Below are 12,349 nucleotides of genomic sequence, written 5' to 3'. Positions count from 1 at the left end.
TCCCTCTCCCTAATCACCAGACTATATAGTCTAAGGAGTCTCAGTTTCCTTACCCTCTTCCACACTGCGGAGGAGAGTTCTAAAGATCAAATAAAAAATAAAAGGAGACTCATGAAAGGTCAGTGTGGGTCCAAATAAGGAAAGGGAGCGAAACCGCCACGAAGGGCATTTAATGTCAGCGAGAAACTGTACACCTGGGACAGAGATGATGAGCACGCCGGGCCCGCCAGCCTGACCTGTCGCCGTGTCCTGTGGTTTGTGAGGCCTCCCTCGGTGGAGGAGTGACAGCAGCAGCTCAAGCTTCCCCTCCCGTGGGGGGAAGACAGCATGACGTCCACGCAGCCCGGTCACACACCCAGGCTTCTGCAGCCCAGGCGCAAACATTCAGCTCAGGGCTTTCCTGACGTGTCAGGTCAAACGGCCCCCATTCCTCTTCAGGCAGGAGCTAGTGAACGGTGGAGGATGAAGAATTCTCGCTGGAAAGGCAGGCCCAAAGTCCAGGAGGTGCAGAGCTCTTTGTGGTCACTGGGCCAGAGAGGACCTTGGACTTCTCATTTTAGGGAAGGAGCCGTTCCTGTAAACTGTAGATGCTGCACATATGCACGGGAATGAAAGAGTAAGAGGGCACCAGGCCTCTTAGGGAACCAATCTACATTCTGGGCAAGACCCTGAAGACATCGAGGTTGAAGCTGAGTTCCCGCCACCTTCGTAGGGCCTCTTGGCCTAGTGGCCAGGGTCACAGGCAGTCATCTAACCAACAAAGACTCCAGACTTCCAGACAAGCTCGTCTCCTCCATCCAACCACAACCTCCCTCCTCCAGGCCATGGTGGACAGACAGAAAATATTTCCAAGTCCCTACATCCTGAGAGTCCTCGCCAGAGGGAGAGAAAAAGCCCCGTTTCCCACCCACCAGGAGGAGAGAACCAGCAAAGTCCACTCCTCAAAGATCTCCAGCATCTCTTAAATAAGCTTTTCCTTTCCATTTTCATCTTTTCATTATTTAGCATCCATCCATTTATTTATACAAATATAAAATAGATTTATATAGATTTATATAATATAGACCTTTGTGAGGCAGAGTGCAGGGGGGCCGGGAGCAGGCCCCCCGGGCTATTTACAGATGTACTGGTCCACGATCTCGGTGCACTTCTTGCACTTGACGAAGCAGCACCAGTGGAACTTGCAGTGGCAGCGCTCTACCTGCACGCTCTTGAACTGGTTGTAGCCACGCCCGCAGCACATGAGCTCACAGCCATCCATGCCCTCCGAGGTCTTGTTGCAGAGGCGACCCTGCGTGCCCAGGGAGCCCGTGCTCTCATTGCGCAGGCAGTAGTCAGGGCTGGGGTCCACGTAGACCAGGTCCTCCGGGGTGGGCTGGGTGAAGCGGCTGTTGACCAGCTCCAGCCGGCCCTTGCGGGTGACGCGCATGGCGGCCGCACTGTCGTACTTCTCCTTCAGCCGGTCCCCCACCTTGCGGAACTCGGCCAGCTGTAGCCAGCAGGTCTTGAGGCTGCAGGACCCCGAGACGCCGTGGCATTTGCAGGCTACGTCTGCCATCTTATACACAGCCTAGGGGAGGAGAAAGAAGGGAGTAAAAAGGAGGATCCCGGCAGAAGAGGCCCAGAGGGTGGCTGGGGTAGTCACAGGCCTCGGACACAGGAGGGGCAGGTAGGGTATGGGGAGAGATAGCTTTTCAAATGCATGCAAAGATCCTTCCAGGGTGCTCGGGTGCTCAGAGGGAAAACATGAAAGGGGCGCCACAGAAAATAACACCGGGGAGGCAAGGCAACCTGTTCCTATCAGCCAAGAGGATGGCACCGAGGCACTTTCACTCTCTACTCTATCAGTTTCTCATTCTTCAAAACCTGTTACAATCAATGCATCCTTTTCACAATCGGAAAACAAAGATATCTCCGTCTTGATCAAAGCCTCAAACAAATAAATAATATCCAACAAAATACAGCCAGGCACTGTGGCTAGTGCCTGTAGTCCCAGCTACTGGGGAGGCCAAGGAAGGAGGATCACTTGAGCCCAGGAATTTGAGGATGCAGCAAGCTATGACTGTGCCACTGCACTCCAGCCTGGGCAACAGGGCAAGACTCCATCTCTAGAAACAAAGCAAAACACAACAAAACAACAAAATGTGTCGAGCTTTTGCATGATAGGAGCACAAGTCAGAAAAAAGAATCCAGTTGTATCACAAGCCTATCACAGAAATCCCTGGCATAGCCCTGGTTAGCCCAAAACTCTCCCTGATCTTGTCAAATACCCTGAGAATTAAATGGCCCCTTTCCCCATGTTGCCACGTGGTCACTAGCTCCATGGAGTCATCAGGAGTCTTGCCATACGCCATCCATTTGTAAGCAAGACCACTTGTCTTCCTCTCTAGCAGCCCCCAGACCCCCCAGGAGAGGCGGAGTGACACAGTGAGGCAACGTGCAAGGGAACTGCAAGTGGCTGGGCCTGCCTGCGGGAGCACTTTGTCGAAAACAAGTCTAACCCAGAAGTCACAGAACATCGCAACGTGGAGTAGATGCGAACTTGAGTTATCCCAAATCAAAACGTAAAAGCAAGAGCAGACCAGAAAGCTGCGTACAAAGTGCTTTCAACGGCAGCACACGGACGCACCATGGCAACCAACCCTGGCAGCAGGCCCAGGCGTGCAGACGGCGGGATGAAAACGCAAGCCGGCTGCAGACCATTTTCTTATGCACAGCCATTGTCACCAACTGAGTCAGGACTCATTTTTCAAGGGTTTCTCTTAGATTTCTTTTCAAGAGCCCCCAGATCGTGTCTTTATTCAGAGCTAAGCAGAGACCACTGCAGGTGCAAGAGACAGCGCAGCCATCATCAGTGCATGCGACTGTTGTCAAAAGTCTTCCTGAGTTTTTTCCGGGACGGAATTATTCCCACTATTTTATGGTGGAAAAACTGAAGCTCTAGAGAGGCTCACTAACCTCCAAGGCCACCCAGAAAGGAGTCAGAACAACAAGCACTTATCCACTCCCATCTTGGGGCTCAAAGTTGGCTGAGAGCAGAGGAGGAAGGAAAGGAAGGCTCTTCCCAAGGTGAAAGGCACCAGCACTTAGCCGGGCAGCTCCAGGTCCAAGACATAAAGGAACTGACACCCTATTCCCACAGACACTTCAAAGACGGGGCCTGCAATTACCCTTCCGGCGCAAATGCCCTGGGTCTGAGCTGCAGCCTGACATTCCTCTGGAAATGGTCCTTGGTTTAGAGAGGGATGACAGGCGTCTGGCATTGCTGAGAGAAGGAAACATTAAGGGTTGGAAACTGCGCACCTTGTTGCTTAGCAGCTCAGGGCACGGATAAGCATCTCTCGCAGGGCAAACAGACAGAGTTGGGGAAGGAGAGTCGGAGCAAGACTCTGGAGGGCAAGGAGCAGAATTTTAGGAAAACAAATCCAAGAGGAAGCGCACCAGTTTAAACACCCCCTCCATCCTTTCCCTAATTCAAAGATGTTGTAGAGATAGGAATATCTGCAATGTTTTTCATATTTTACTATTGATATATATATATCAACATATATATATACACACACACAAGCTCCTTTTGTAGGCGATAGGGGGAAATGCCAATTTTCAGCCCAGACTGCTAACTCAAAAAGCCAAAAAAAAAAAAAGCTTTAAAAAATATTTTAGTTCTACAATTTGTCCCTGGAAAAGCCCTCTCAGCTCCTCTTCCACTTCTATCTAATGGTGTGTTGAGCCTGGTGACAGACAGGAATGTCACAGGATTAGGCACCAGGCTTTTATCTGGAAAATGCTTACAAACCCTTCAGTGGCAGAACAACATCAGCCGCGGGTGCTGTCGCCACTGTCTAAGAAGGAGCTATCAGATGCTCTTGCAGGCCAGGAGAAACTTCTGGCAAAGGAGCTTAAGATTGACTCTGTGTCAAGACGTCAGATCCTGGATAATCTTTTCTTCTTTTTAATCTGGTTCTAAAATACTTGTCTATTTTCCATCCCAGCCATCACTCAGTCCTTGCCGGAGAACTTTGTGTGTCGGTGTGAGGAGGCAGGCAGTGAATACCTCCGGCCTCAGATGATGACTGATGGCCGAGGCCTGTTCCTTGGAGAGGATAAAAAATAGACAGGGCCAGGAATTCCCAACCTGAAGCAGGCAGAGGCAAAGGGAGAGATAAGGAGTTAAGGAAGAGGAGAGGTGTGGCGCCTGAAGGAAGGGGCTAAGCGGGGAGACAGACAGGGAAGGTGTGGAGCCAGGAACAAGCTCGATGGGAGAGAAGGCTGCCAGATAAGAGCCCAGACAAGTCAACAAACAATTAAGGGCAATAAAGTGAGACGGACTCAGCAGCAGGGGAAAGGGGAAGAGTGGGTGGCACCTGCCTGGTCACAGGCACGTGCGGACACCATAGCACAGCTCAGCAGAGCTGAAAGCAGCCTCTGTGAATCTGACCTCTCCCGAGGAGGCAACACGGAACTCCTCTGTGCGTATCCATTTGCCCCACCCACATACAGCACAGGGACGGTTGAAACAAAGGGGTAGAGAGGGCAATCCCTGCCCACAGGAACCTACCGCCAACCTCCCAAGGCAGAGGTGGAGTAAGGAATACTTGAGAAGAGCAAGAACGCCCGACTGAAGATCAGGCGGGAGAAAAACTACTAACAACGGGGACTAGGGAGGGCAGTGTTTCAACTAGGATCTCAAAAACTGGATCGACTCTGGGCATTCAAGAGATAAAGTGTGGATCTTAACCCCTTCACTGACGTCTCTACTCCTCAGGCTCAGACACCCGAAGACGTGGGCAAATGGACTGGGAGACGGACAGGGTGCCTGAGAGACCGGGAGGCTGCACACACGCCCTAAGCAGAAGTCACCTGAGATGCCTCCAGTCTCTCTGCCCTGGATTAGCAACTACCAGAACTCCTAACATCACCACAGACTGACACCACCTTACACACGTCCTTTTCTGGGAAACAAAAGTAGCCTTTGGATAGGGGAGGTGTAAGGAAGACCCTTGGGCAAATAATCCACTCTGGTCTCTACCCGATACCCCACGGCGGGTGATGCTATTCACACAGGTACACCACATTCCATCCAGCCAATACCACAAAATCCCCACTCAGAGAAAAGACACTTCCTATTCCATTTCTTTGATATGTGCTCCAATATATGAGTTCACACTTTTTTTTTTCTTTTCTTTTTTTTTGAGACAGAGTCTTGCTCTGTTGCCTGGGCTGGAGTGCAGCGGCACGCTCTCGGCTCACTGCAACCTCCGGCTCAAGCAGTTCCCCTGCCTCGGCCTCCCAAGTAGCTGGGATTACAGGCGTGTGCCACCACGTATGGCTAATTTTTCGTATTTTTACTACAGATGGGGTTTCACCATGTTGGCCAGCCTGGTCTTGAACTCCTGACCTCAGGTGATCCACCCGCCTCGGCCTCCCAAAGTGTTGGGATTACAGGCATAAGCCACCATGCCCAGCCTCTCATGAGTTCACTTTTTTTTTTTTTTTTTTTTTGAGACGGAGTCTTGCTCTGTCACCCAGGCTGGAGTGCAGTGGCCGGATCTCAGCTCACTGCAAGCTCCGCCTCCCGGGTTTAGGCCATTCTCCTGCCTCAGCCTCCCGAGTAGCTGGGACTACAGGCGCCCGCCACCGCGCCCGGCTAGTTTTTTGTATTTTTAGTAGAGACGGGGTTTCACCGTGTTAGCCAGGATGGTCTCGATCTCCTGACCTCATGATCCGCCCATCTCGGCCTCCCAAAGTGCTGGGATTACAGGCTTGAGCCACCGCGCCCGGTCATGAGTTCACATTTTTAGATTTTGCTATGTAAAGAAATTTTGACGCATATATTCATACCCTGTTACTGAATCACCAGGGTGCCACCATTAAACTTCTAAGAAATTGCCATTTTCATTTTTTTTTTTTTTTTTTTGAGATGGAGTCTTGCTCTGCTGCCCAGGCTGGAGTGCAGTAGTGTGATCTCGGCTCACTGCAGCCTCCACCTCCCAGGTTCACGCAATTCTCCTGCCTCAGCCTCCCAAGTAGCTGGAATTACAGGTGCGCACCACCATGCCCAGCTAATTTTTTGTATTTTTAGTAGAGACAGGGTTTTACCATGTTGGTCAGGCTGGTCTCGAACTCCTGGCCTCAGGTGATCCACCTGCCTGCCTCCCAAAGTGCTGGGATTACAGGCGTGAGCCACTGCGCCTGGCCACCATTCTCATTTTTGAGTGAGTTCATCTTTGTTACAATACCTCACCTGGGAACCAGAGCCAGCTGGCTTGACATAGACCCGAGTGGGGACAACACTCCAAGAAAGAAGTCCGTGCTGTTTCCTGAGAGCTCTTTTTGCAGGAGAAAGAGCCTCTCGCCACCCAGTGCTCAGACCTCAGATCTTTCTCAGGGGAAACCCGGGTGCACACCCATGTCGCCCTCGGTCCCTATCAACATTGACTATGCAGAAGCAGCAAAAGGCAGAGCTTCCTGTGGGGCAGGCCCTCCAGTCTCGCGGGGCAGAGGCAGCCATGATGGGGGACAGCAAAGAAAAGTGGAGGCCGGATGCATGCTCAGAGGAGGGGTTTTCAGGAACAAGGTACAGACGGAGAGGGTTCCCGCTTTCCAGCACGCCACCTGGGGCCCTGAAGCTGCTGCCCATGTGTGCTCTGCACGTGCAATGAACCAAGCTCCCCTCAAACCTGCATTGTTGTTTCTACTGAAACTGAGGCTTAAAAGGCGGTCACATCTTACATGAGACTGGGGAGGCTGTTTCCGTGAACCTTAAACAGATGGCTGTCTTCTCCCACTTCCACTTAGGTTTAAACACTCCTAGCACAGAAGTGTGTTTGTCATTAGTACTTGAATATGTTTTTTGACTGGGTTTCTGGATACGTATGATAGCAGTTCTTAAAAGTCGACTCTGGTTTTACCGGAGCCTTTAACAGAGCATAAACCCTAGATGAGGTCTAATGGCCTAAACACCCAATCGCATTATCTGTTCAAGTTGCAAAGCAGGGGTGGCCAAGACAAGAGCTCTGCTCTAATCCTTATGTCTGGAATTCTGATCCAAACATTGCACCTAAGTCCTCTAGGAACTGTGAAATAATAAAGTAAGTGAAAAACAAAACAAAACAAAAAACAAACAAAAAAAAGCACATGTGCCCATTGGGAAGTGAGGCATTTTGAAAAGGATTTGTTCAATAGTGTGGACATCTAAACTTGCAATTGTAGGTAAGAATCTTCACGGTCAGACAAACCCGTTTCCTTGATGGCCAGGCCACAGCTGGTGGCACAGCCCGGGAACAGCCCCGGAGGTCTGCAGTGCTGGGGAGGCCGGGGAGGCCCAGCTTACCCTGCGGCCAGCCTCGTTGTTCTGGAGGTTCATGAGCACCCGGCCCTGCTCCTCCGATCCTTTGGCAAAGTTCTTCTCTCGCTCCCGGGCATCCACAAACTCCTTGGCGAAGCGGTAGCCGTACTCCACATTGTCCCCACAGCCACCCCACAGCCAGTCCCGGGGCAGGTCCTTGGGCCGCGCGGTCCGGCTGCAGCCGCAGGTGGAGAGTTCGCCCTCGCGGCAGGCCCGGCTGATGGCGTTGACCACCCCTGCGGCGCTCACTGCGTAGGTGAAGGCGGTCTCACGGCTACCTGCAAAACGAGGCAGGGGCAGTGAGGGGGTGCACTGTCCTCTCCCAGCGACTGTTCTTCTCCCCATCTCCCCGACTGACCCGCACACCGCAGCCTCTGCTGACACTCCTGGGGCAGGGGGCTCAGGAGGAGCGCTTTTCGCTTCCTGTAGCTCTAATGCCAGAAAGCGTCTCTTTATAATGGGCTGAAATCGGCTCAGTTTTATTTCTGCCTCTGGGCCCTAGCTCAGCCCTAGGAAACCACCCAGAATAAAACAAGTCCCTGGCCGGGCGCGGTGGCTCACGCCTGTAATCCTAGCACTTTGGGAGGCCGAGGCGGGTGGATCACGAGGTCAGGAGTTCAAGACCATCCTGGCCATGATGGTGAAACCCCGTCTCTACTAAAAATACAAAAAATTAGCTGGGCGTGGTGGCGGGTGCCTGTAATCCCAGCTACTTGGGAGGCTGAGGCAGAGAACTGCTTGAACCCAGGAGGCGGAGGTTGCAGTGAGCCAAGACGGGGCCGCTGGACTCCAGCCTGGGCGATAGAGTGAGAAAACAACAAAAACAAAACAAAACAAAAGTCCCTCCAGCCCTGGCCTCACTAATACCCACTGCAGAAGAGCCTGTGTGACCTGTAGGCTCCTAGGAGGGAGACCTCAGCGGAGGGGAGAATAGGCATTCAGAAACACATAGAACACGGCAGTCGAACGGAAGGCCAAGGAAGAAATCATGGGATCAAGAGTAGGACACTGTAGCCTAACAAATATCTCCCTCACAGATGCCATTTCTCATCACTCTATGAGTTGCACATCTGTCTGTCTGTACTGCTGCCATTATCTAGCTAGACAGTGGCAGAGGCCAGGAGTCAAAAATGAACTAGAATTACAGTGTCTAGAAAGATCCACGCTGTCTTCCTCTCTCTTCCACAGGATCCACACTGCCTGCTAACTCAAGAGCACTGGGAACCACATTTATAGCACCTACAATTCCAGACACTCATCACGGTCCCTCTTAATACCCAGATCATTTTCCAGTACAAAATCCCAACTATGTTCCTCCCCTTTACTGTTGGGGTGAACCACCTAAAAATTCATATAATATATGTTCTATTTCAGTAAAATGCCTGTTTCAGAATACTTAAGCTGTCAGGGACATGCAAGCCCAAATCACATCCACTAGGATGGCTATCATCAAAAAGACGGCCAATAACAAGTTGGTGAGAATATGGAAAAAACAGAAGCCTCCCTTACTGTGGGTGGGAATGGTAAGCGGTGCAGCTGCTTTGGAAAACAATCTGGCAGTCTAAGGCTAACAGTCACGAGGTTCAACATAGAGTTCCCACAGGACACAGCAATCCCACTCCTAAGAACACAGGCAAAGCTCCTTGTTTTACTGTGCTCAGCTTTCCTCTGCTGTGCAGGTGTTGCGTTTTTTGTTTGTTTGTTTTTGGTTTTTTTTTGAGACGGAGTCTCACTCTGTCGCCCAGGCTGGAGTGCAATGGCACAATCTTGGCTCACTGCAAGCTCCGCCTCCTGGGTTCACGCCATTCTCCTGCCTCAGCCACCAGAGTATCCGGGACTACAAGTGCACGCCAGCGCGCCCGGCTAATTTTTTGTATTTTTAGTAGAGACGGGGTTTCACCGTGCTAGCCAGGATGGTCTCGATCTCCTGACCTTGTGATCTGCCCGCCTGGGCCTCCCAAAGTGCTGGGATTACGGGCACGAGCCACCACGCCCGGCTGGTGTTGCGTTTTTTACAAATTGCAGGTTTGTGGCAATCCTGCTACAAATCTATCAGTGCTACTTTTCCAATAGCATGTACTTACTTTGTGTTTCTGTCAGCATTTTTTAGCAATAAAATATTTTTAATTAAGGAATGTACCTTTTTTTAAGATGTAATATTACACACTTAATAGACTATAGAATAGTGTAACCATAACTTTTATATGCACTGGAAAACCAAATAATTCATGCAACTCACTTTATTGCATATTCACTTTATTGCAGTACAGTGGAACCAAATGTGCAAACCTGCAATATCTTGAGAGTGCCTTTATACCCAAGAGAAATGAAAACATATGTCCACACAGAAACTGGCATAGGAATGCTTCTTGTGGTATTATTCATAACAGGCAAAAAATGAAAACAACCAAACTATCAGTGGGTAAATGGGTAATCAAAATGTGGTATTATCCATGCAATGGAATATTACTCAGCCATAAAAAGTGACTGAGTGTGGTGACTCACACCTGTAATCCCAGCAATTTGGGAGGCCGAGACAGGAGGATCACTCGAAGCCAGGAGTTTCAGAACAGCTTGGCAACATAGCAGTACCTCATCTCTACAAAAACATTAAAAAAGAAAAAATTAAGCTCGGCATGGTGGCTCATGCCTGTAATCCTAGCACTTTGGGAGGTCAAGGAGCATGGATCACCTGAGGTCAGGAGTTCGAGACCAGCCTGGCCAACATGGTAAAACCCTGTCTCTACTAAAAATATAAAAACTAGCCAGGCGTGGTGGCAGGTACCTATAATCCCAGCTAATCGGAGACTGAGACAGAAGAATCATTTGACCCCAGGAGGCAGAGGTTGCAGTGAGCCGAGATCATACCATTGCATTCCAGCCTGGGCAACAAGAGTGAAACTCCATCTCAAAAAAAAAAAATTAGCTGGGCATGATAGCATGTGCCTGTAGTCCCAGCTTCTCAGGAGGCTGAGGTGGAAGAATTGCTTAAGTCCAGGAGCTGGAGGCTGCAATGAGCTATGATTACACCACTGCACTCTAGCCTGGGCAATACAGTGAGACCCTGTCTCAAAAAAAAAAAAAAAAGAAATATATGTAGACTACAACACAGATGAACCTTTAAATCATGGTGCTAAGTAAAAGGAGCCAGTCACGAAAGGCCATATATTATATAATCCCGTTTATAAGAAATGCCCAGGATAGGCAAATCCGTGGAGAAAGAATAGTGGTTACCTAGGGTTGGGGGTTGGAATACGGAGAGTGACAGCTAACAAGTATGCAGTTTCTCTATGGAGTGGTGAAAATGTTATGGAATTAGATAGTGGTGATGGTTGCACAACCTTGTGAATATGCTAAAAGCCACTGAATTGTACACTTTAAAATGGTGAATTTCATGGTATGTGAGTTATATATCTCAATAAAGCGGTTATAAGAAATAACAAATGATACTTACAGGGACTAAGATACAGAGAGAAGGGAGTGATTCTTAGCAGGAAACAGATTCAATCCTGATCTCAGAGATTAAACCAGGGAGAATCCCACATCTTGTCTTAGAAGGTAGAAAGGGAAGCAGTCTGAAATCAATCAATAGGTCTAGAGAAATCTCCCCCTTGGCCTTACTTCTTGATTATCTGGGCATGACACAGTGAAGTTTACAAACAGACCATGCTGAGTGAGTCCGTTTTTCTCTATGAACCAGTGGCTAGCTTCTGGTCAGTTGTGAAATAAGAATAGCCCAAGAAAAACCGAAATGATGGCAGGAAGTTACACTCATGATTTGGCCAATAGGACCTGGTCTACGGGGCTCAGAATGAGATAAGGAACACTGGGGATGGTAAGATGGCCAAAGAGGCTCTCAGGGAGGAGGGTCTGGGCCCCACTTTGAGGAATTCATCTCCTTAAAATGCAGCCTCAACCACCTGACATGGCATCCTGGAACGGAGGGAGCCTCCCAAGCTTCAGCCCCGAGCTATCCTCCATATCCACCGGGAGCTTGCCCTCTACAGAGTTCCTCAGAGAAGTGGGCTGGGTTTTCAAGGCAATCCATTCCATCTTTTTTTAAATGACTCTAATCACCAGAATGCTCCTTCTTGTATTAAGCTGAAATATGCCTCCTTATGATTTCTGCCTGCTGCAGTTGCACTGTGTATAATCCCTTTCCCATTTGACAGCTCTTCCGTGTTTGAAAACAACTATTAAGTCTTTTACGTTTTCACTTTTCCAAGCTACATATGTCTGATTTATTTCTATCATTCTTTAGCAAACACACTTTTCAGAGTTGAATCAGCCCTCTCAGAACTGCCTTTTAAAATCACGTACCTGCAGCTGAACTAACACACCCAACATTTTGTACTCAGACGATTCTACCCTATCATGACGGTTTGGGGTCCAGATTTGCCCTCCGGAGCGCTGCCTGCCTCTTTCAGTCGGGGCTTCATCAGAAGCTGAGTGTGGGTAGCTCTGCCTTCATGGGGCAGCCTTTGGGCCCTTGGGTAAGCCTACTGAGTGCCATCTACTGTTGCTACCTTCAGCAAGAAAGAGGTAATTCGGGGTTTCAGAATGGACATGCAACGTTGGGGTTTATCTATATATGCAACAGTTCAGAGCTGAATCTCTAACCATCTCAAGAATAAACGGCTAAAAAAAAAAAAAAAAAACCAGCCATGAGGGACGCGTGTCTTTCCCCTACAGGAGAGAGCAGAACAATTTCATGCCCTCTCTGTTCCATAGCAGCCCAAGGTGCCTCCAAGCTCCCTAGGCAGAGGCTGGGCAACGGGCAGAGGCTCCTCCAAGCTGCTCTGCCGCCCTCTGGTGACCGACTTTCGCAGCAGCTTCAAAGGAGAAAGGAAGCCTTTGTCATTCTCAAGATAGGGCGACCGAGGACTCACCAGGAGCTACTCTGGGCTCAGGGGGGAGGAAGGGAGGACAGCCTCCCAGGTAGCATGAGCCTTCAGTGATGCTATAAAAAGGAAGGGGAAAATCAGGCAAACAGAAGGGTTC

At 49.7% G+C, this 12,349-nt stretch overlaps 1 protein-coding gene across 6 annotated transcripts in view; it reads right to left on the bottom strand.

Annotated features, from left to right (window-relative positions):
- WNT5B (Wnt family member 5B) overlaps positions 1-12,349 on the bottom strand; it is a 128,302-nt gene that overhangs the window by 3,948 nt on the left and 112,005 nt on the right. For 3 of the 6 annotated variants that reach the window (XR_013400767.1, XR_013400768.1, XR_013400769.1), the window contains exons 4-5: positions 7,334-7,626; positions 237-1,570 (exon numbers count right to left, since the gene is read on the bottom strand). Coding sequence is in view for 3 of the 6 variants with exons in the window: in XM_077953265.1 (XP_077809391.1) it covers positions 1,112-1,570; positions 7,334-7,626 (752 nt within the window). In the remaining 3 variants the exon portion in view is untranslated. Of the gene's footprint in view, positions 1-236; positions 1,571-7,333; positions 7,627-12,349 lie in introns of those variants that run through there. The other 3 variants (XM_077953265.1, XM_077953266.1, XM_077953267.1) reach the window with 1 other exon arrangement.

This window comes from Macaca mulatta, chromosome 11, assembly GCF_049350105.2.
Source record: "Macaca mulatta isolate MMU2019108-1 chromosome 11, T2T-MMU8v2.0, whole genome shotgun sequence".
In the NCBI taxonomy this organism is placed as follows: Eukaryota; Metazoa; Chordata; class Mammalia; order Primates; family Cercopithecidae; genus Macaca; species Macaca mulatta.
Note: the sequence above shows the minus strand (reverse complement) of the source record. Positions and strands in the feature narration are given on the sequence as shown.